Source organism: Vanessa tameamea, chromosome 7 (genome assembly GCF_037043105.1).
Source record: "Vanessa tameamea isolate UH-Manoa-2023 chromosome 7, ilVanTame1 primary haplotype, whole genome shotgun sequence".
NCBI lineage: Eukaryota > Metazoa > Arthropoda > Insecta > Lepidoptera > Nymphalidae > Vanessa > Vanessa tameamea.
The window spans coordinates 10,978,883-11,005,266 of NC_087315.1; the positions used below are offsets into that span (position 1 = coordinate 10,978,883).

The 26,384-nt window shown below is 31.5% G+C and overlaps 1 protein-coding gene across 7 annotated transcripts in view; it reads left to right on the forward strand.

The window, feature by feature from the left end:
- Positions 1 to 26,079, forward strand: part of Tmod (tropomodulin) — a 76,606-nt gene extending 50,527 nt beyond the window's left edge. For 2 of the 7 annotated variants that reach the window (XM_064215466.1, XM_026637046.2), the window contains exons 2-11: positions 12,388 to 12,540; positions 15,140 to 15,307; positions 15,814 to 15,937; positions 19,125 to 19,240; positions 19,565 to 19,669; positions 19,883 to 20,134; positions 20,408 to 20,555; positions 21,651 to 21,918; positions 23,269 to 23,323; positions 24,373 to 26,079. In XM_064215466.1, the coding sequence (XP_064071536.1) occupies positions 12,388 to 12,540; positions 15,140 to 15,307; positions 15,814 to 15,937; positions 19,125 to 19,240; positions 19,565 to 19,669; positions 19,883 to 20,134; positions 20,408 to 20,555; positions 21,651 to 21,918; positions 23,269 to 23,311 (1,377 nt within the window). In that variant the 3' untranslated portion in view covers positions 23,312 to 23,323; positions 24,373 to 26,079. Of the gene's footprint in view, positions 1 to 12,016; positions 12,136 to 12,387; positions 12,541 to 15,139; positions 15,308 to 15,813; positions 15,938 to 19,124; positions 19,241 to 19,564; positions 19,670 to 19,882; positions 20,135 to 20,407; positions 20,556 to 21,650; positions 21,919 to 22,169; positions 22,255 to 22,657; positions 23,041 to 23,268; positions 23,324 to 24,372 lie in introns of those variants that run through there. The other 5 variants (XR_003368895.2, XM_026637049.2, XR_003368897.2 and 2 more) reach the window with 5 other exon arrangements.
- The last annotated feature ends 305 nt before the right edge of the window (positions 26,080 to 26,384 follow it).

Consider the following 26,384-nt stretch of genomic DNA (forward strand, 5'->3'; position numbering starts at 1 on the left):
GACACGTACTTATCCGTTTACTGTCGTTGTAGGAATAGACGGAGGAGAGGAGTTCGTTTAGTGTCGATCCGCAACTACTGCTTTCTTGATCAACGGCTGCGAATTAAGACACAAGAATCGAAGCATTAAATCGAAGTGTTAAAATATAAATTTTCTTAAATTTCGTTTAGTGACGGCATTGGAATAAGCGTGCGATATTTATCGACTAAAATTTTGAGTCTGTGGGAATAACAAAAAAAAACACTGACAATATTGAACTGTCAGATAAATAAAATTAATTCAAAAACTGAAGGCAGTATAACTGAAAGCATAATTTACTTACGATCTATACTAACAAAAATAAAAATATATACAATTATGATTCAAATTAAATTAGAACCATTTCTAACGACAATGTTTAATAACATTTATCATTATATTTCAAAAATGATAATTATCTACATTATATAGAACTGGGTCGAATCGTTTCTGTCGAGAAAATGTAATTTTAGGTTAAAAAAAAAGAAATTGTGTTGCAAAGTTTTTGTCGCAAGCCTGACTTTCAAAGATTACATCGTTCGATAACGTTGAACCGGTTTCTTCAAAACTGGACATAAAAGTTAAGTTATGTTCGAAAAATCGTAAGACGGAAGCTATCAAGAAATAAGGTTATAATTTAAATTATATTAAATATAAAAATATAAAATATATAAATATAATTATTTATTATATTTATTTAAATTATATTAACTTTTGCAATATTATTGGGGAATAATATATGATAAGTTAAATGTTATTCATAGAAACGTTAATTATAAATAAGTATTATTGTTAATAATATATCAAATTTAGTAAAAAGTAATTAAATTGTCTATGTCTAAATCTCATTGTCATTGATTAGTTTTTACGACTACGATTACGTCAGTCTTTCAAGAGTACTTTCAGATACCTTACAGTACAGGATAGCAGCGTAAACGAAACAGATATTTTGTGTGATAGTTTATTTATTTTTCTTAATATATAATATTGTCACCACGCTCAGAACTTAAATATATGAAAAATCGTTGAATGCCTCATGCATGCTTTCTTGAGAAACCGGTTTTCAATTATTCAAAGATTTCACAAAACAAACAGAATAATATTAAGGTACTGTTTTGTGTACATACAACATTTTTTGTAAAGATTTGATTGTTTAAATATTGCATCGCTCTTAAGTAATTGGCCATACAATATGTAATCGATTTGTAATATCAATAATAAAGAATATTCAAAGTTTCTCAACAAAAGTAATAAGAAAACAATTATACATTGAATGATTGGTATTACGTGTTAGCGGCGTGCAACTGTAGCTAAGCGTGACAGGTTACTTACAAATTATTTCTTAAGATATTTTTTACACAATATGAAGCAGATAAATTATTTATTTCCTTCATTTTGTAATCTTTACCTATAAAATCATTTGTTCTGACTTTAGCCAAACTAAACTAGAGTCAAGAAAGTTTAAATTTGGAACATTTTAAACAAAAAAAGAAAGGATTTTTGGAAATTTTATTAGGTAAACTTTTATATGAAGGTATTTCGAAATTCTAATAGGAGGGATAATGTATGAATTTAACTCGTACGAAGACGTTAGAAATAATTTTAAACATTGGTCGAAATTTGGTTCGTCAAACGCGCTTTTTGTTGGAGATGTTTTTAATATTTTTCATGAAGTCATAGTTTTTTTACTGATAGGGAACTTTTTATTTGCATTATATTTAAATGTAAGATCGTAATACAACACACAAAATAAAAAAAAAATTGTACCTAACAACTTTAATAATGTATCGTGAATTTCGTTTACAACACACAAATAAAACAAAAAATGTGATATGTATTTCATTGTGATTATACAAATAAAATATTAAGAATTAAAAAAAAAAACAATTATATCACATAGACGATCATTGATTGTTGACAGGGTTGACAATAAAAATGTTTTATAGCTTTAAATTTAAATTCCATATTTTTCGTATTGAAAATTTCATAGGATACTTTTTAGCCTTCGCTGGATGAGTACGTTTACGAAAACCAGATTTATAAGAAACTTTACTCGCGGCATCGTCCCCTTAGAATTCAGTTTGTGATGACAATCCTTCTTAGTTAGGTACAAAAACTCATCAACAACTTGACCCCAACGTTTAACTTGTTCTTGGGGGTTCAAATTGCCTTCGTACCAAATTTCATCAATATTGGTTCAACGGTGTATCCGTGAAAACGTTACACAGAGACAGTGTTATAATATTGGTATAGAGTATATAAGTATTAGCGATGCAAAAGCATTATATGATTATCAAGTTGTAGCAAGGGTCCGGAAATATTGGTCATCATAAACCGTTGCAATCTTCGTTAATGTAGAATACAAAACCTTATACTGTAAGCAATAAGGGCTATTATCGTTAAAAATTATTAAAGGCTCTGATGGGCTTTTACGCATATTAATTATTCACGGTGAGTGCATCGATTGTACTCACTAAGTTTTTTATTTTACCATTTCATGAATACATCATTACTTATTCTTGGGTTACTAGTAGACTTCCCGGCATATTGCGATGTAAACTAGAAAATTATTACGAGGACGAACAAAAATATATGCCTACATTGTGTAAACAGTACTTATTACTATTATTGTTACTCGGGATCGTGCGTGGGGTTTAGAGCAAACCCATCAGTGTAGATTTCAACCATATCATTCTAACCAAACTTCAATATTTTGTTTGCATGTTTTCTTATTAAAAGGATTAGTGGACATTACAAGTTAGATAAGCACACGTCTGTTGATAGTGAGCGATGTAAGTAATATTGCCTGGACCATTTTATGTGTCTGTCTTCCTGCTTTTAATAATAATAAAAAAGACAACTTAGTAATTTGATACTTAACTTTTAATCCATTTTACGAGTCTCGAGTAAAATAAATATAATAAAACACATGGAAATTCAGAGGTGTTTGCCTTGATATGAATCCACAGATAAATAAATATAGCTAAATTTCAACTTCTGAAGAAGACGTATGAAGACATTTTTTACGATAAGAACCTCGTTTATAACAGTAACGTTTATTATTAAACTTAAAGATTTCAATTGCATTAAAACTGTCAAATCGTTATCGCCCATTGTTGCTACCCTAATGACTATTGTGAAAAGCATTCACAGACACGATCGTGGTCAATTCAAATACATTTTAATTGGGTTCACCGAAAGAAGTGAATTCTATTTTTGAACGGACCAATAACTCACGTAAAACTTGAAAAACATATATTTTTGTATTGTATTCTATTCTAAGTTATTGTTTATCTGTATAATGAAGCCTGTGTATGTAAATTCGAATGCGTATCAAACATGTCTACGGCTTATGACTGTATAATTGTGTGAATAGGGTTACCATTTAAATATTGTCCTTCGATTTATCAGATGTCATTTTAATGTTTTCGTTTTTTGGAAGTTTAATTATTATTACTATGATTTAAGAAAGCTGTACATAATTATGTTAATATGCATGTACATGACTTGGTTGTTTATTTTTTCGGATATTAAGAAAATTGGTAATTTGCAAGTAACAACTTTGAGGCGTAATAGCACACTAAAGTTATCATTACACCTGGGTATTATCCAATAAATTTAGATCTTTGTTTTAAACTGCATAAAAATTTGTTTAATATTTTCTAAAAGCAAATAAGAAGGTTAATAAAGTCACGTGGTTATAGCAAGGTGGATAACGGTTTACTCAATGACATCCGCATTAAGGACCTTTTCTGACATTCTCCTGCACATCGTTTAGTCACTGCACACCACCAACAGCAATGACTTGTATGAATGTTGAATTGAAAACAACTATGATTGTATAACTTCTTCATTCGTGTATATGAACAAAGGTTATATCAATTTGTCACCAACTGACTCCAATTTTCCAAAATAAAAAGGGACTAAGTATTTTGCAATTCATTTGAAAACACTGAAAAAAAGACTTTTATTCTTCAAACAAAATTTGACGTATTCGACTTTCCTTTACGCACATTTTAACAACTCCATTAGGTAATTGACACCCCTGTATTTCCACGCACCATTTATAAGTTCGTTTACCTATAACGTATTTGAAGCGTATGATCGAATTCATCAATGTCTCATTAGTAATCATTGAATACAGAGAATGACACTATTGCATATTCTATTTGTCTTAACTAGATGTGAAAGAAATATCAGCCCCTTTTTATTGAGAGAAAACAACGAAAGCTTGTTCTAAATTTTTACCTTGTATGTTTAATTATTGATATTTAGTTTCTTAGATAAAGTAAATAATCGATTAGGACAAAATAATTTTTGTGTTCCGGCTTGAAGAGTTTAAAATGTGCTAGGGTAACTACAAAGACAAGGGGCATGATATCTTTGTTGCCAATGTCTATAGGCGGTGTTCACCACTTACCAACAGATGGCCAAAGTGACAAACTGCCTCTCTACCTTATAAAAAATACTTTTTAATATATACCTAAAATAACTTTCAATGCACTAAATCTTTTAGCCATCTTACGTATGTGCGAAATCAATTAAGTGTAGAAAGTTGAAGAAACCATGTGAATTCATCATTTATAACGCCTAACAATAGACAAGTAATTGCGATATCACATAAGACTATGGTGTGGAGTGAAAATTTCTTAACTTTCAAATTTCCGTCGAAAGTGAACACGCGTTTAAACTCTAAACATGACTATAAACGATCATATGTGCTCAGAATTTCTATTTGATTATCGAAAGTAAGGATTATGATAAGTAACTATTAAAGAGACTTCATCGAACATCAACTACCGACTGTATCCATAGTATGATTAATGGCCACTTATGGTGATTAATGATTCTTTCGTTTCCCATTCGGTAATAATTTCATTCACAAAGATTCGTTCGCGAAATGTTTGTTCTTCAAATCTTCAAAATTTAAGCTGTTACGTTTGCCATTTAGTAAATACCTTACCTTTTTAAACTACCAAAAAATTACATAAATATTGACGTTTCTTGGGAATATAAAATGAAATAGAATGTTTGTTTTTATTTTCTTTATTTATTGATATTTATAACGAACCTTTTATGAAAAGAGCACATGAGAAAATATTGAAATAAAATTAATCATTAAAAAGTTCTCCGGTTTCTAAAAGTCTTACATTTTCTTTTTCTTCTTTATCAATTCTCGCTTTTATAACCGCTAATTGCTTGTCTCTAATAACTTTTCTTTCGGCTTCCTCTTCCTGCCATGCAGCTTCTCTTGATTTATAGATTCTTCGTTTCAATCGGCCATAAATAATACCCACAAGTAACAATGAAAATCTAAGTCCTCTAATTAGAGGAGACACGGCAACTGGTGGTCCATATGGCAAAGTCATTATTCGAAAGTAGGCTGTATTCAATAATACGTTTTATATTACAATTCAGACTAAAAATTACCTTAAGTTTTACAAATAAATTAATGACGTAAGAGAAAACTAATGTCATTATAAATGTAATATAATGACTGTTTTGAATCCCTAAATAAATTACGCGACATCAAACAAAGAGGTCGTTGAACTTTTGTTACATTTGTCCGTTGAATGCATTCTAGCACATCCTTATTCACTAGGTCAAGTGCGAATCGAAACAATAAATATATTTTTTGTTCCGGAATTACATTTATGTCGTTCGGAAGGCCAGTGGCCGAGAGTGCAGCTAAGAATACCGTTTGTCTCTGGTGTGGCGACCACCAATTATAGCAGGCTGGCGTTTCGCCAGCGACTGAACTACGATAGCGTGGTCAACAGGAACAATCATTTATCGAATCAATCATTGTGCAGTGTAACTATTTAGAAGCAATAAAACAGTCAGTAAAAAGTACTCTTTAAATGTTATCAAGCTATGTATAATAAATATGTGCCAATTAATGAGGATGATGTTTGTTTTTTTTTTATTGTACAACTACAAGTATGCCTATAATACGTATGTTATTATTTTTTTTATATTTATAATATAATTGGCGCTACACTAATGCATGTCATGTGATATTAGCAAACGAGCTTGAAATTTGACTTGGGCATGGTATGATGGAAGTGATTATTTTTCTTTATTTTTACAATATTAAAAGTATCGCTATCCTTTTAAAGCATATCATATCCCAAATAATAAAATGAGGCAGCAATATGTTTTAGTTTTGATATATTAGCTAAAATTTTGTGATCGTGTAAAACAGAATTAGCACCAATATGAAATTGTACTGTGTACAACAACCGTTATTTTTCTTAGATGACTATAAAAGTTCGATTAACTGAAATTTCTAAATACTGCATGCACATTGGTCGCCTATTGCATCATTGACATTGACCAATGACCGTTCAGATTGAAGAAAATCTGGTGTAAGGAAAACTAATAAGTTTTATTAATTTATTTACATTCATTTTGTATATAAGTAGGTATAGTAAAAAGTAAAGTGCTAATGGTAAAGTTATCTCATCACGTTCATTAGTTTAAAAATAATTTAATTGCTGGTAAAATAGATCCAAAGAGGAAAAACAATTGAGTAAATGTTAATTAATGTAACTTTATTTATAAAAGAAGTGAGATACAGGTGATATCATCCTCACTTTCACTCTTTTGAACATTTAGCATTATTTAACGAACTCGTTAAATAATGCTAAATGTAGTACTGGCATTTCAATTGTGTGTCTAAGACTACGGTTTTTTCTAGGGTTACCACCTTCAAGTTTTATAAATGCTGATATTAAATTCGTTGTCAATAATTGTTTTAAAATATACGTAAATAGATAAACTTTATATATGCTCGTCTAGTAGTATACACGCATCAATTAACTGTAATGTATATTATGTTTATTATATAATTGAGTTTGGGTTTGATGAGCGAGTGAGCCAGTACAATTACAGGCACAAGGAAATAACATCATAACTGCCTCGGCTGGGAATTCAAAAGTACCTAACTTTTGTACACTTATTTAAATATATTTTAAATTGTTATTAAAATAAAAAAAAGTACTAGGTTTTTTTTTCTCTTGTTTCTCTAAATTGTCTTTGGCTAAGCAACGCGTTTAGTATCTACCTACTAAATATGTAAATAGATTTGCTTTGCCATACTTACAATGACATAAAAATAAATGATTAGTTAATTTTAATACTGGCGACCCGCCCCGGTTTCGCATGGGTGCAATTATTAGTACAATAATATTATAATTAGAAAGTGGTATAAGCCAAAAAAAGCGGTACCCAAAAGCACTAAGGAATAATGTAGCTATCTATCGTTGAATTTATTTTTAGAATGATTAATCATTCGTTCCAGAGGTTACCCCTACATACAAACAATTTTTTATAATATTAGTATAGACTAAATAACAATTATATAATAGCTGCTTAGACTGGTAACACTTGACAAGAAAATAATAATTTATCAAGTAGAAAGTTGTAATGATCCCATAAATCATGTAACTACCTTATTAGGAATATTAAACTACTCGAAACTTTCTAATTTTTATTCAAGTGATCAAATGGTCTTAAATGTCATTTTCGAACAATGAAAATAAGGTATTTTTACGTTTCTAAGAATACATCTAACTAGTTAAAAAAGTAGTAATTGTCTATGGGATGTTTGTCTTCAATTAGATATATAAAATTTGACAGTTACATCTATAAGCAGGGCTTATGCCAGTTACCCTTACAATAAAAATTAAATATATTAAATATTAAGAGATATACGAGAATAAATACACAACACAATTATACAACGTCATTTTAATTTTTAGGGTTCCGTACCTAAAAGGTAAAAACAGAACCCTATTACTAAGACTTCACTGTCTGTCCGTCCGTCTATCTGTTACCAGACTGTGTCTCGAGAGCTGAGATAGCTAGACAGTTGATTTTTTTACAAATTATCTATTTCTATTACTGCTATAACAACAGGTACTAAAAACAAAATAAACTAAATATTTAAGGAGGGCTCCCATACATAATTATATAGGGTAGACCGAGGCGAATCGGATCACTTTTTCTTTGAGGTTGAGCAAATCATACTAAAGTGTTATATAATGTTATTTTTATTGATAAAAACGTAAGAAGTAACAATCAGCTATGGAATAAACATTTGAAAACTTCAATCATACATATATTTTCTTAATTAGCTATTAAAAACAAAAAAAACAAAAATATCCGAATCGCCCCAATTTTCGGGGTGAATCGGATCGTACACAACATTAAAAATAAAATTTAAATTTTTTAACACTATAGGTTTGGAATGAGTAAAAAATTAATAATGAGATCAATTTTAAGTATCGGCACATAATTCACATATATGTGGTCCATGTCCCCGCGTGGTGTGAGACTCGTGTCCATCCAAAATTAGAATTACTTTTCCTGGGGTCCGGTAGCGATTGAAATGTTGCAGCCACAACTTAAAAGCTTCTTCGGTAACCCAGCCCTTTTCTGTCATGGCCACTTAAGTACCAGGTTGCATACCATTTTTTGTTCCTTTGCATGAAGCGATGAAACCAGTCCTGGCCAGCCATTCTGGCACTTCTGTCAAATTTGTGTTTAATGTTTTGACGTTCTGCAAATTCAAACGCACTGCTTTGGTTGTAATTCCGAAGCCACGACTTGCCAAGTGCAATAGCCGGTCAGCTAACTTCTTTTCTGCGTTCTCATCTAAAGCTGGCTGTCCACCTCGACGCTTAATAATACCCCTGGATAAAGCAGCTCTTCTCTGTAAGCTCGTTAACGGTACTGCAAAAATCTCAGCAGCCTTACGTAAAGTTCTTTATTCTGGACTTTACTTACTGCCTCTTTCATTTTTTCTTGTGACCATTCTCCGGTATTAGTCTTTCTTTTGTACGTGCGAACCATCTACATACAATTAAATAAATATGAATCAATAACCTTAAACATTTAATAAGTCAGTTTAAAAGTGTGATCCAATTCGCCCCTGACGATATGATCCGATTAGCCCCATAATCAAGACTTTTGAAATAAATATTTTAGACGTTAACATCTAAGATCATACTTAAAAGCGAATTGATTCTCTAATATAGACACCTTGCTTAACAAGATAAACCTTAAGTAGTTGAGTTTTAACACAAATACGTAATATGACACAAATAAATTGTAAGTACGTACCTTAGATTAGCGCCAAAATTGCGACATACACAAACGACCGAGTCGCTGACGAGCGGCTTCGACAATGATTCACAAGCGCGATCGAAATACTGATTATGTCGGGAGGTGCGGGGTGAGAGGAGAGACGAAAAACGACGGTTGAATGCGTTCTATGTAAATGCGATATTTGAATTATCAACAAATTTCTTATTTAGATCCGATTCGCCCTGTGATCCGATTCGCCTCGGTCTACCCTATATTGATTTTATTTATTTTTATTCATAATTGATTTGATAAAATAAAATAAATATTTAGGGGGTGTCTTATACAACAAAAGTGTTTTTTTGCCGCTTTTTGCCCGATTCTTGCTTGCTTGCAATATTCACAAAATATTTAGTTTTATTGAACAATTACATATTTTATAGAAAATTTACTTATATTTAGTGTGTAGCATTATGCACTTTTTAGGGTTCCGTACCCAGTATGAAATTTGTGTACCTACTGTTGTTTACCTAGTCGATGGTAAGGAACCCTTCGTACGCGAGACAGACTCGCTGTTGGTCGGTTTTATTATTATCTTCTGCATTTACTTGGTACATGTTTCCGTATATTACATATAATATATTTCCTTCATTTCTAGTTAATTCCGCTTGTATTATGTTAGAAACAAGTTATATTCCCAGTCTGATTCCAAACATCCATGTCTACCTAAAATTTTGTTATAACAACTCTAAGATCAAAGAACATCCAGCATTTAAAGAGAGGTACTTACTTCTCTTTAAATGCTGGATGAATGCTAGTCAATTTAAATTATGGATATAAATATATTATATAGTATAGAATAGTATTAGTCAGCATCATAACCGTTATATATTACAACGAGTCTGGCATTGAGGACTAATTCACCCACACTTAATACAAAATGTCATCATGTTAGCGCGTGACCATAAGACTTTAATGACCTTAAACATATATTTTTATTTATATACTTATATTTAAAATAAATCTCTGCGATTCTTTTATTTTTGATCGTTCGACAAAACTCAATAAATTCGTATATTTTTTAAAGGGTTTTCGGGATGTTTGTCTCAAAATATAACACGCTGAGAACAGTCTGCGAACAGTGATTATTTTAAAATTTTATATTTCGTTCATAATTGAAGTTGAAAATGTAATCGTGTTTCTAATAACATTGAATACAATATATAAAAATCTCATATCATTAAAAAAAACCTTATCCATTTGATATTAAAGAACACTTTGTTCTGTATTTTTATACAACCTTAAGATAAAAAGACATCAAAGTATTTTTTATTTAGGTCATACGACCGTTATCGTCACATAGTAACTGACATCAATTAATTTAAATATCCTACCTTTAATATTAAAGTACAATCATATACTTGATAGGTCAATGTTAAAACATTATTATCTAAAGTACCTAATAACAGTCGGCATATTCGATCAATTGATAAAAAATCGTGAGTTAGTACGAGTAGGTTCAATAGTAACAAGTTATTACGAAGGCGAGGCATGAACCGTATTCAGAAATAGGTTATTGCGTAATCTTCCCTTTGTTATGAACAGTTTGATACAAAATGTCACGACCTCGTCCTGACTGACTTGAATGACTTATGGAATGCATCACTTTCCGTCTATCAAACGTAGTTCAGGCAATTTATTATACTATACTTTTTAAATTTATTTACCCTATTGTCAATGTTTTTAACAGAAAGCAACAATTCTTCATTTTGTACCCAATTATGTAGAAAAAGTCGTAAAGAAATCTTAATAAGTATATAGAATGATTTTCAGCCACCAAAATCCATCCATGTAAATCCACCACTTTATGTAAGTACGCCACTCCCATAGGAGCATCTATGTCTGCCTTGTTGGTCTCATAGGTAAATGTAAGATTAAGACCGTACTTAGTTACGAAATCTATGGTCGAGTCCAAAAAAAGTTATTGAGGTTTATCAGTCGAAAAATTCTTATAGCAGCCTGTGAGTAAATAAGTTGGAAATGTGTACACTCCCGTGCCTCGGAAAGCACGTAATGCAGTTGGGCCTGAGCTCTTTCTAATCGTCTCGGATTATGAGAGTGAGGGAACAGAGACTGCACCTGTATTTGCGCACATACTTTTGCATTATAATATGTCCCGTGTATACTTCCTTGAAATTAGCCACCTTGGCCGAAATTGATCAGAACATGAGGAGCAGCTTAATGTAAAAAGCTCCAAATCTCCTCAAGAGGAGATGACACATTTGCCCAGACATTTACAGGCTGGTATTTCTTAAATCCTTAATCTTTGTACATTATATAAAAAAAAACTATCACTTGACAAAGCAGTACTGACGACGACGAAGACGCTGTTCTTTAACCTTTCTGGTATTTCTAAAATATTTTTGTTTCTTGAATTCGCTACACCAACAAATGTTATTCAATCCATCCTTATCATCATATTATAATCATCATCCATCCAGCATCCTAATCATAATATTATAATACATTATACAACTAGAGCCTGTTATCACTTATCAAAATTGTATTTTTGGCATGTATTACATATATATTTTCAACACGATCTTACAATTTAATTTATTGCAAAATATTAACTTTTTGTATTTTATACAGATTTTCATTATGTTTAAGAGAAACAGAAAATTTAAAACTGTTATGAAAAATTATTTGTATCACTTGTTGAGTTGGTAGAAATACGCTGTTATCTTCCGTATATTTTTTTTATGAATCATTTTATTTTAAAACTTGATAAGAAACCGGTATTGACTCAGTGTTTCTTCTTTCAATGTTAATAAAATTAATCTAGGTGTGTACCCTTCCCTAGCTATTTGCCATCTCTGTTGCACACGTTAAACAATATATCTCTGTTTCTTTCTGTCGAGTTTCGATTCGACTTTATTTTCCACTTCCAGTTCCAGTCTGTATCTGTCATTTGGTATAGAAGCTTGTTATCAAAGTTTTCTTCGTAACTCTTTTTTTATTCAATTAAATGTAAGAATATAATCATAATATTTTATAAAATCATTTTACATGGTTTAGCTTGTTTGAATTTTAAATGTTTCTTTTTTTTTTATTTTCCGTCTACATAAAAAGTAGTGTTATCGATCATTATTTTCGACTGTGGGTGTGGTGTACTGAAACCTGCCAAATTTGATGTTTTATCTATATCTACCTGCATTGTACTTATGTACAAGAATAAGTGTTAACTTCGAAGTGCTAAGTGTTGTGTTTTGTGTATTGCAGACGTCGTCAACGACGAAGACGACAACAATGACGACACCGGCCAAATTGTATGGACGCGAGTTGTCCACATACGATGAGGTTGACGTCGACGAACTTCTAGCTAAATTGTCACAGGAAGAGCTTACTATGCTTGCCAAGGAGGTTGACCCAGACGTAAGTTTTTTTATTTATTTTTATTCTCAAAGAACTCTTGTTTTTATACTAATAGTTCAAAGATAACATTGCTAAAGAAATCCTAATATTTCTTATTACTAAAAATTTTTATAACTTTTTCAATGTCCTAAAACATATAATAATTGATTGCAATCCACATAGTATTATGTTAACAATTCACATCAAATTTTCAATATGTACGGAGTTGTTTTTAATTAATAGTTCTATAAGTACAACAAAAGTTTGTTCGACACTGCAACATCACACAGAGTAGGAATCTATTAGAGAGATAATATTGAAGGCTGACCATCATTATAATGGCTATACTAATTACTTCTTTACATACTAATATGTAGTGAAGTAACTAGAGATACCTTGGAAATCTTTAAGTAAAATGACATCATAGAAAGCTTGTAATAATTATTTATGATGTCAAAATTATTATTTTTTCAAATAATGCTTTTGCATTATGATGTACACAGATAAAAAAATAAAAAAATTGAGTTATAATTAAAAGTTAATTTCAACAACTGTTTTTTTTAAATTCTTTTGAATGAAATGGGTGAGCAAAAGAATAAATAATTTGTTCACTATTTAATTAATTATTACATTAAAATCAACTTAAATTGATTAATATCTATTTCACAAAACAATTTCCTTCCTTTATTTATGTAAAGTAATATATAAAGCAAGCTATTTGAAGATTTTTAAGGTTTAGTACCATTTCTGAAAAGTTGTAATTAGTTTTTTTTAAAAGTATTTTTAAGTGCTGCAATTCTAATTACAAAGGAATCATAAATCATTTATAATGCAAATATACAGAATAATGTAATATGCAAATGGAGCAGTTAAATTAAATTCCTTTTAATCCTTAGATTTATTCAAGTCACACAATCTGCATATCCATTTTTATATAATTTCAATTATCACAAGCTTATTGACAATTTTTTATATTAAATTAACATCTAGTATCCAAAATAAATTTATCACACTTATTATTGTCTAAGTAATTTTAATATTTTCTACAATTGTTTAATTACATGTATAGTAAAACTATACACATTTTAGTGTATAGTTTTACTGATTCAAACATGGTGTTGTTCCTCTAGTAAGAATCAATAGGAACAAATCATTTATACATTGACATTACATAATAAATCCTCTAACTGACATGCGTTAACAATATATGTAATACCCAATGCTAATAAACCATAACTGTTTAATTAATCTTTCAAACTGCACTTTCCTGTTAATTTGTAGTTATGCATGAATAATAACTACAAATTATAATTAATTCATGAATTCAGTGACTATATCAGTAATAGAGTATGATTATATACAGCTCTGAGTGTAAACTAGCCCAAATTCGACAATTTTTCAACAACAGAAATCCTTTGTTTTACTCCGTTGCATTAGAATAATGAGTGAGCGAGTAAGCCATTGTCATTACAGGTACATGGGTTATAGAATCTTAGGCCGTGTTGCTATGTGAGAAGTAATATAAATGATTTATAATGCCAGTATTCATAGACAAGAGAAACCTATACAATTTAAAGAAATACTACCTAGTTATAATATTTTTAAATTAATTGTCTATAATATATTATGCTTTCAATAATAATTTAATTATTGTCACTAACTTAACTAATACATGTATATTATATAATCTAAATTATTAACAGAATATACACGTATATTGAAGTATTTATCACCTATGTTTATCTTAAGTAGCTGGACAAACCATATCAATGATAATTAATGATCCAGTTTAATATATTGTTCATTTGAATTTAGAAGAAAGAAAATATACTTATATGTTTTAATGCATGATATTTATTTTTATTTATTTAATTATAGACATAGACCTTTGCGGCTTTAAAATTTTAAACAATTACCCATATAATCAACAGAACTAAGATGTTATGTCCGTAGTGCTTATAGTTACACTGTCTAATCATCATCCTACAAATTGAAATACAAAAATAGCTGTATTGTATTGTTTTAAATTTAGAATGTAGTTTCAAAGATATTCGACTCATGACCCTTCATTAGAGCGCTTAAAGTACTAATTGAATTAGGTATTAGCATTGTGTTCAATTGCTTGTAATGTTAAAAGTCTTACAATGAAACTCAAGACTTGAATGATTATAATTTTATATTGTATAATGTAAGATGTTATTCAACTGCCACACGATATGTATAAACCTAAAGAGAATATTATATGTAATCATGGAATGGTTTTAAATTCTCTAGAGTCTAGAGTCTGTTCAGTAGGTCGATATTTTTGTGTCAATTATATAATTTATTGTATAAAGTTGCTTGATTGTTATAGAAACAAAACATTAGAAGGCACCTATTTGAGTTTCTTGCCGGTTCTTCTCGGTAGAATCTACATTCTGAACCGGTGGTAGCTTTACTTTAAATAGTTTGTTAAATGACGATTCAAAAGCCTACTTGAATAAAATATATTTTGATTTTGATAACATTGTAATAGATTTCATTAATACACACAACACATACACTTGTAATTCTGTTTTGTATAATTCTGTCTGTACAATTGTATAGGATTAAATTAAACATGTGTAATTTTATGTTTCAGGACAACTTTCTCCCTCCCTCGCAACGAAATAACTACGCGTGCGAGAAGGACCCAACGGGTCCTCTCAATCGGAAGAAATTAATTGAACACATAAACAAACAAGCATTAGAGACACCAGATCGACCTGAAGTAAAACCATTTGTGCCAGGGGTTATACGTGGTAAAAAGGTAAACGAATAAAAAATATTTTAGTAGGAAAATTTTAATGTTTATTAGATGTTAAAATCACTAAAAACCATTTAATTTGAGTTGCCAGTAAAAAAGTTGTTTTTTTTTCTAATATTTCCGTAATATTTCTCGTGCTTAACTTTATACGTAAATATTGTAAGGATAATGTTTGGTAATCTGTTTCTTTTCAAACAATTAGTACACAAGTAAGTATCAACTATGTCGATTTTCAAGGCTGGTAATTTTTAAGACATTTGTGTAAACAAAAATTGTCTCCGAGTGTAAATCTGTACTGTCAAAACAAAATTATAGTAAAATATAAAAAAAAAAAAAATTTTTATAAATCAATAGTCTAAAGCATTATAAAATTAAATAATAATAAAAAGGAGCTAAAAAAACATGCTAAATGCATAATTGAAATAGATCCCAAGAGTGAATCGGTTAGATCAGGGTTATGGAACATTATACATATAAAATGTATTGAATGTCTTTTCTCGTTTTACCAGTGGATCCCGCCGCCACCGCCGGAGAAAGTTCGAGACGCGGAAGAACAAATTACCATCGACCTCGGCGACGAATACGAACAAGCGCTCGGCACCGCCTCCCAGGAGGAAATCATCGATCTCGCTGGTAAGAACCTGGTCACCATATTTATCTTCGAACATTTCAGATACAGTGTTTTCCAAATATTCGCTCCTTTATACGTTTTATAAGATTCTAGAATAATTACTTGTTTTCTAAATATTTTCTCGTAATTATTCTACTACGAATTTTCTTATATTCGATGTCTAATTTTGCTCTGGTCTGCTCTATATCAATATCATAGAAGATTCTAGATTAATTATTTATTCTCTAGATATTTTATATAAACTGCACATCAATTGTATACATTTTGGACACCTCATATTTATTCCATATTATTTAATTATGAGCTGTTAATTGCTTCAATGTCGTCTAGAATGACGTCTAGAACACGTATTCCTTATTACTTCAAAATATTTGATAATTTAAAGTGTCTTATTAATTGCTTAGAAGAATATATATGAAATATGTTAAATACATCACAAAGTAGCATTTATTTGCGTTACTTATTAATATTATCTGTTGACCGAATTCTCTGTAGGATATGAATTTATTTATTATAGTGATGTATGTTAATTTTTTTTTTAAATGTCTTAATGTACTAGTAATGTACTTAATAATATTTAATATTATTAAGTACCTAAGTAAAGGAAAGCTTATCACTTATAAGATAATACTCTTAGCGCCCTGCCCTAGAATGTGATATGACTTGACTTATTTGTAATTAAACATTGATACTATACAATATCACAGATTAAGAATTTGTATTACATTTTCTTACTAATTATACAAACATACTGTTTATTTTAAATATATATATTAAAAGTTTAACTTAGTGCTATGTACATACTACACAACATTATTCATCGTATGGAATGGCTCATAATTACGTTAACTCGATATTCCTAATTAGATTTACCTACATAATAACTTGATCAACTGGTTTAACTAATTAATCAACTTCGATCTAAAAATGACATGGAACGTGTTCTAAATTTAAAAGCAGTTAATGTAAAACGAAATTCTTAACTTAACCGAAAACAATGTCAAAGAAATAAATGGAACATGTTCGTAATTTAAAAGTCGTTCAAATGAGCGAAATTAAATTCTAAACTCAACAGCAAGGCAATTATGTCATCCACTTATAATATACAGATAATGATACATTAATAAAACACTTATAGTTTGATAATAACTACTCATAAGAGACATTTAGTCGATGTATATATGATGTAGATATATAAATATAGATATATCATATACATAGTATATGTATATCGTATTCGAGTATAGTAAGGGGATTTGCAGGTCTACCTGTGTTGATACCAGTCATCCGTTATTATATCGCCTCATTTATTTATTATAAATGCTGAAGATCCCGAGATCGAGTTCGAATCCCGGATCGGGTCAATGGGTGTATTACTATCATGATAATCTCAGTAGCACTCGAGATTGTGTTTCTGCCGTGCTTCGGAAAGCACTTAGAGGTCCTGCACTTTAACCAAACTCTTTTGGTCTTATCGTCCTGAGACGACGAAGACTATGAAAGTGAGCGAATGTACAGGGTACTAGTATTTGCGCACACACTTGACTAGTCTCTCAAGAGACCAGATTTCCTTTATCATCATGTCCTAAATACTACTACTGCTCATAATACTATTTATTGCTCTAACAAAGCTCATTTTTTCATCTGTCTTCCTTAATAAAAAAAAAAAACGAATACCCTTTTTTTTTGTGCAATATAAAGTGCCAAGATGTCCAGTGGCTTTAACGCATGGATCTTAACAAGTCTCGCGTTTCAAAAGTGACAAGCATCTGTGTTCTTCAAGTGCTAAATTAGTTTACGTTTTGTCTGTATAAAAACTCATAATTGTATTCAAGTGTCAGTTCACTCGTAATGGAATGGACTGGATTTAGCTGCTTTGACGTTCTTTATGTTTGCTTTACTTGCATTGATCGTTTATTTATATTTCTTTTTTGTTTAAATAAACACAAACTACTCGTATGTCATTTAAGATAAACCGCGTTATGAGCGGGCCTCGCTCCTTACATATTATATATACAGGAAAAGTAAATAACAAGTTAATTACATCATATTTATAAATAGCTGATTGCAAATTTATGTATAATAAGAAAATATATATATTTTGAATAGAAAAGTAAATATTGTATAACATTAAATAAGTTTATATATATGTATATAACATAAAATTTCAAATATGTCTTTATCGGTAGATTGATTAAGTTTACATAAGTAATTGTCATAATATACACACATCCATATGATAACATAATTTTAACTTTTAAGTAGATGAATAATAATTGTAAATTATTATCTGTACCGATAAAAAATAAACCTATATTTTTACCTATAGTTTAGGTGACATGAAGTCATGTCACCCTCTCCCAAATTCAAAGTATTTAATTAATTTCCCATACTGTAAATGAGTAATCAGTATGTCACATGGAATATTTCCATCCGACTACCTCAATATATATATCTTTCTTAGTCGCCAAGCACGAGATCACAGTGATGCCAGAGTTTAAACCCACAATCTAAGGTTAAGTTTCACCTCGTGTAATTAATACATATCCTATATCCATGTAAAAATGTTTATATCTCCTGTGCCGTAATTACACTGGCTCAAAAATATTTCTGACACCTGTTTTGTTATCCGATATGTGCAGGATATTTACAAAGAAGACAGTATACTTGATAAATTATATAAATGATATGATTACGAATATAAAACGTAAAGTATATAAGTTTTACGTTTTACGATATTAAAGTGTTATTGAAATAATTTTCTTTGTAATAACATTCCGAAAGAATTCGCGACAATTTGGCAATACTCCAACCTTATCTAATTGATGATCATCGTCTTGACGTTAAAACAATCTTTTTCGGATGAAAAACGTGTAAATCCGTCTTCATAAGCGCATTTGGTACGTGTTATATTTTTTCTAGAAACTGGGTTATTTGATCTTAGCGACAGTAGCTCAGTAGATTATCGTAATTCTGATCTTATGTTACATATTGTCGTTATGAAAGTAATTTTTTAGTCCAGTTGTTAGGTATATCTTGGTAAACGAGTTTTAGTCGAAATTATTATTCACTATGGTATGGATAGGCTTTACTTCGTCTTATGGCTTTGTGTAAGCCCGTCAGGGTCCCACTCATCAGATATTCTACCGCCAAGCAGCGATACTTAATATTTGGTGGTTTTTTTTTCAGCTATTCTCGGCTTCCACTCCATGATGAATCAGGACCAATACCACGCGTCGCTGTTGAACAAAGGTCAGCCTGTCGGCCTCGGTTGGGATGGAATCACCAAAGCTACAAAACAAAAGGTACAAAACAAACTATTGCGTATATACTTTACGCTTCATTGTATGTCATATTTTACTATGTGTAAGCCCTAAGCAAGCTCGGTACCAACTCAACATATATTCCATCACCACATGGCAATACTTGAGACGTACCATCTAAGTTCTTAAGATTAATGTTTTTACGGCTCCAATGTCGTTTGGCGGGCGATGTTGGCTACGATAGCTTTTAGGTGGTTTTATTAAAAAAAGTTATGGGATAAATTTTTACAACTGAGTTATTTTCTATAATATCTTAGAATAAAATATAGTTGTTTTATGATTACGATTCAATTTTATATTCTGTAGGTATATCCTATGGATCCTCCTAACGACGTAGATCCAGATAAAAGTATCGACAGAGTGAAAGAAAACGACCAGACGTTCCTTGATCTCAATTGGAATAACATTAAGGTAAGCTGTTCGAATAATATATTCATATATCTGCTCGCCCTTTTGAAATATCCTTAGGTTTTCAAATGACTACCGACATGTACTTATTCATTATAGGAGTGTTCGAAAATTTAATTAAAAAAAAAAAATACTAAATCGATTACGGTGTTCATCTCGTGCTCAGCAGTAAAGGAAAATATTGTGATAAATCCTCGATCATCGATCCGATTGCAGAACATAAGCGACGAGAAGTTCGAGAAGCTGTTCGAGGCGCTGAAGACGAACACGCACCTGGAGGTGGTGTCGCTGGTCAACGTGGGGCTCAACGACCGCACGGCGGCGCTGCTGGCCGACGCGCTGCAGGCCAACACGTCGCTGCGCGTCGTCAACGTCGAGACCAACTTCATCAGCCCCGCCGGCGTCGTGCAGCTCGTGCGCGCGCTGCTCGCCACCACCTGCGTCGAGGAGTTCCGCGCCTCCAACCAGGTGCGCGGACGTTCGCCAGTCACAGTGCTTTGTGAAGAAGTCTCCTGAAGATATTTTTTTTTGTCTATCGATTTTGTCGAGAACCAAATAAACACCTCACTTCACTGTCCCTGATAATCAAAATCTATTTCATTCATGTAGACTTTTACGATCACTTTTGAATCGTCATTTAAATTCAATTAAATACAAATTCTTAATTTAATTTTAAAATGATTTCTCTCAAAAAATGTCTCCGGTCGATTCGTTACGATGCTAAGTATTCGTGTCCGACAGCGGTCGCAAGTGCTGGGCAACAAGACGGAGATGGAGATCACGCGGCTGGTGGAGCAGAACCCCACGCTGCTGCGGCTCGGCCTGCACCTCGAGTACAGCGACGCGCGCCACCGGGTCGCCTCGCACCTGCAGCGCAACATCGACAGAAGTGAGTATCGCTACCGGTCGCTCGATCTCTAGTAAACTGAGTTATCACCGAACTGATCGCTGTACTTGTCGGTGGACGTTACGTCTACCTGACTGGAGTGATCTGGACTGTATAATTGTTAAGTTTTTTTATAAAACATAAAACAATTATATGTCAAATCTTATTAGGTTTACTGGTCATCGTATTTGGATGAATTTTACTAAAATACTTTTCAGGTTTCAGTTTGGAAACTTAGTTCAAATGGTTTAAGTTTCAGGAAGTAAATGTCCTAAATAAAGCATCGACGCATCTAAGCGTCGTTTAACTTGGTATCAACTGATTCTTATTCTTGTCTATCGTCATCAAAAAGGTTTATTTACTGGGCTGCTTTAACACGGAATGCTGGATAATTTAATTACGATTAAATAAACAAAATGATAAGTATCAACCTTCTTACTACGTCGTCTTGTCTTGTCTTGTCTTGGTACTGCGTTTCGGTATGGCGTCTTGAAATTGGAAAAAAAACTTAGTAACAATAAGTGTTCAAAGATAAATTAAAACACAAAACAAAAATTCGATTTATTAAATCTACTATTGTTACTATTGAATTATATATTTTATTACACGAAAAATATGCAGTGCAATTACGTAAATGTATGAATTGATGCTAATTGATATATTTATTTCAAATACCACAACATGCTTGCTATTTCATACCATGGACAATGTCAGAACATTAAATTCGGTATACCATCAACAGTTACATTATCAATTCATTGCGGGCCGGAGGGTCTCAGAGGCACCGCGCGTCGACTCCACACTCGCTAGTAAACACTTTGGCGTTGACCATAACGTAACCATAGACACCCGTAGATAACGCATAGCGTCTCACATCCTCGCTTATTAACACCTCGTCGATCGACCACCGTGCGATATCGCTCTCACTTTCGACCGTCGACGGCTCAGGACCGACCCTGGCCGTCGATATGAGAAGGGTAGTCGCTACGACGTCACAGAACACGGACGTCGCTTTCACGATCGAATTCATTCGGCATGAACGACTCGAGAGCGACCAGTGATGGAGTCGGAATCGATAAATGATATCGATATTGTCAGATTGCCGTTTGCAAAAGCGAGCGAGCGTGTCTCTAAGCTTGCGCCTGCCGCGCGGGCGGCCGCCGGCGGTGGGCGTGGACAGTAGCCTCCTCGACTTCAGCCTCACGCCGCCCAGCGCCGACACGCTGACGCCCACGAGCGACAGGAGAGTCCTCGACAAGCCGATTGTCGGGACGGATTCGTTATCCGATGACAAATCGCTCGCGGGAGCCCAGAAAGGAAATTTCGTCATGGCGGAGCCGCCAGATATTAACCCAGAGCCCCACTCGTGAGTAAACACGACTCACACGACACGCGTGAACGACCACAGACACCCTCCCCCCCCCCCCTTAACTCCGTGTAAAGACATAGAACACGTGAAATCGCTCAATCAATCGATGGATGCAATGTGAATATGTCGTCCATGTAAATACAAACGAATGGAACCGATTGACCGATTTCACGCTCGGCCGACTGTCGATGTCGGGTCGGTGTGTGACACAATTGTTCCTTAGTCACGGTATTTTATTCCATTTACAGTACGGAAAGACCTAACGCTGCGACTTCAGTTCAGATTCTTTAACAACCTGCAAAAAGGGGCGCGTAGCCAATAGAATTTATAAAGGTCAGGCCCCGAGCGGGCTCTTCAAGTTGGCACGGCAGCGTATAACATACTTCGCTTCGATTAAAGCTTATTTTACAGTGTCGATTTATTTTCATCACTTACAATATTAATTTATCGATGCAGTTTTATGAATATTTCTATCTTTACACACAAATTTTATTTATATTTATACATAATTAGACACGTACAGACACTCGTTGTAAAACGTAAAACTGCATCTATAGACGTTAATCTATATACGTCACTATTTTATTATTTCTTAAAGTCGATTATTTCTATAACTTAACATTTCCAAATTTGACTTTTAATACATCTTACTCAACGCGATTTACACGAATTAGTGAGAAACATTGAAGCGTTATAATACATTCTATATTTTAATCGAAAACAATTTAATTTTTAGCAGAGAGGGGAGCGTAGAACCGAATGATAATATGTAGAATCGCCGCCAAAAAATTGGTAAAATTCTATTTTATTTTGGCGCGAATGCTGTATAGTCTGTATGAGAACCGTTATTTTTCGAAGCAAAACGGTTTCATTTACAACACTTAGGCTTTCGCTAATAAACATCTTTCGCTTAGTGAGCCTTCAAAAAGCAAGGGGGTCGTTTTCAACAGACGTACTATCTGATTCCTAGTCTGCATTTAATAATAATTATTTTTTTTTCATTTGAAATCGTAAACGACACTATACTAACTTCACGCATGATTGTGTGAACTAACTGAATGCAAGAATGAATTTTGAGTAATGTCACGAATAGATTTATTATAGCATGAAATATCTTAACTTGTTTTCAAAAATAGAACTGTGCTCGTAATCCTGTTTGTTTTTAAAATTAATATTAAAATAATTATGACATGAAACCTAAACATGCCAGTGATATATACTTCGAATATCGCAATCGATTATCTTTTTAATCGATTATTTGACTCGATAAAACAAGTAAATGTCACTAGTTTTATGTATGTTTGTATGTATATAAACCTTGACGATATGTTGGTGTGTGTATTACAGTACGCCAACAACGCCGGAGCCAGAGTGGCGCTTAGAGTTGTAAACGACACATGTGGTGAGTAAAATATGTTTTAATATTATAAAAATTAACCGTACATTAATGAATTTTAATCGGTAAATTAGTATAAAACATTGTATTTTTAAATTTAAATATTCAATTGTTGGTTTTTTAATCTGTAATGTGCGGTTATTATTAATTTAATCATCATGACTGACCACTGTTTGAGTTATTAGAATGACGTCACAGAACAAAGGTCATTTGAGTTTTAAATCATGTATAATGTTCCAAATAACTAATTTCTTGTATATAAATGCCTTCATCCCCTAATATTATGTAAATACTTATTTTATGTTTATCCGATGCTAAATACACTTCACAACTCATTCGATGCAAGTAAATAACTATTTCGTACACTACAAATAATTCATAGCGTTTCTTTAAACTATATTATTAGATCAAAATAATAATGCAAGAGTCATCATCACTGTTATATAATCGCCATTTATGTACAAACTTTTATTTATTATTTATAATATCATAAATCACACATCAGGCATGATATTATGTTATAAACTAAAAACGATATAAAATGCAAAACGAACCATGCAATTAAAAATAATTTTCACTAAGTTAAAGTTTGATATTTATATATTTTCTAATATTTCTCGTTAAGGTTACCATTCGACTGCGAATTAATACTTTATTAATGTCTCGCATCTCTTGAACCATATAATGTAACGTCTTGAACATAAATCATTTCAGTTTCAAAGATAATTTAATATTTCATAATTTGATCCAGTTGCCTTGTCATGTTGACAGTACCATAACGTTAAGTAGGACTGAGGTGAAAAAAATGGCTTACTTTAGGAAGTTTTACTAAAAAAAAAAGTATCAAAATCGATCTGTATGTAGCTATATCTACTGCAATGTAACCAGTGTATATATAGATCTTACTAACAAATAATATTAAAATAACACACAAAGATGTAAAAAAAATCGCTACCAGTATCACAATGGTCGTAAATGTGACAAGGTGACGGGTCTGATGAATTAGAGTGCAACGTTTCTGGCACATGTGTAAAAATTGAAGTTTCCGTACACAGGTGGGCGAATCCGGCGCTTGAGCCAGTTCACACGCAGCCGCAGTTACGTGGTGGGCTGGATTCCTTGACCACACGCGCTCGCACTGTCACGCTCTTTGTCACTGTGTAGCACGCCCCTTATTGAAGCCTTTTATAAATATATCTTGTGTTATTCCTAAACGAATAAAAATGTTTTTAATTGAAGATGTATTCTATTTTTAAATGTTGGGCTTGAATAGTGTTCGATATACGCCTGAAAAGGGTCTCTCCACAGTTCATCGGGCTGTACTGATTTTTTAATGATAAGGCAGTTTTATTACAATCGTATAAGAGTCGAATTCTTCAAACGACAGTTGACTTCTATCAGAAAAATTTAATTGAAGTTTTGATAAAATGTCTATACAAAATCGTGTAATTATCATTCGTATTCTTCTGTTAACTGACGATTCAAAAAAATCGATTCTTAATCGAATAATTTAGTTTAAAATTAAAAAAAAATGTACTAAGAACTTCGTGGTGTTTGATATTATTCGATATGTTGTTGGCGTTGAATATGGACTATGATTTGACTTTATTTGATGGCCCGGTGATAGATGATAGATGATCAAAATATATTAACTTAATTGGTGCTTGCAACTTTATAAAAATGACAAATAAAATCAATTTAAATATTTGACTTTATATTATAAAATTCTTGCCTCTATTAAAAATAAATTTTGTCTTTATTGTATTTAAAAAAAAAAACGACTACACAATTACAAAGATATGTTTTGACAGATAATTAAGTGTGCTTGATAGAAGAGTATTGTGCGCGAACAATATTTTTGATTTTATTTAATAATAAGATCTATAATAGACAAGTCGATGGCAGGACCAATCACTAGTTGGAAACTTAAAATGTTTTAATTAAGAATACAGTAAATAAAATCATGAATATTGTCTATGTTTGATTGATTCGTACGTTTACAATATTAATTCTAATTTTAGTGTGCTAATGAAATCGTATTAATTTTTATCATTTAATTGTAATATATGTTATAGACGTGCACATTCCATTGATACATAACAGACTTCTCTACTAAACATTTTATTATAGATTAAGAAGAAACATGATCAATGTATTATTCTACGGTTCATTATATGAAATAATAACGATTATAAGATTAATTGTTCACTAAAAACTGCCATTTATAATTAATAAGAGAAGTCATGTTCTGTGTCAATGGATTTTAAGTTTAACATTTTCAAAAAAGCACTAGGTTTTTTAATCTGTTATACGCTGTTTTATCTGTGGTCAAGTTCGCTTTCGATCGGAGGCTTGCAACATTTATCGACTGTAACCTCTTGCTTTCTTGAAATAAAATATTTGCTTATCTTTTAAATTGTAACTTATTCATAGAGTCTACTGCGGAACTTAATTGTCCATAACATTGTGATATAAACATCATGTGTTTCCATTAAAAAAATATTGCTTTGTTTTTTCATTCTAGTTTCAACTTAAGAGAGATTATTTGTAAATGAATTTTAGATTTTTAATGTATTTTTTTTTTGTTGTACCAAGCTATGAAATTTAAAATTATAATAAATGATTAATTTTAATTTTTAATTATAGATTTTATTTATGTCGACATGATAATGTATGGAGCATTTTGGTCCAACGAAAACTTGGCTATTAGAGTCGCAGTTGTGTAGTTTTGTGACAAAATATAAATAAAGCGATTAAACATAGTGTTTGTTTTAATTATTTATATTCATACACATAAACATCCTCTGAACTAGTACTTTGAATTAATGAATGAAATATATTTAACGATTTTAACGTAATTGGATTTGAGTGCATTCCATATAAAGTTTAAATAAAAAAAAAAATTATTTTTTTGATATTTTATTTTTAACAAACTCGTTGTATGCACTTTACTTTAACAGTTATTTTTTTTTTATTTAAATTTAGTAATCCATGTATTTATTAAATATTCAAAATGATATTTATTAATATAATGTATTTTAAAATATCTACAATTTTTTAATTCGAT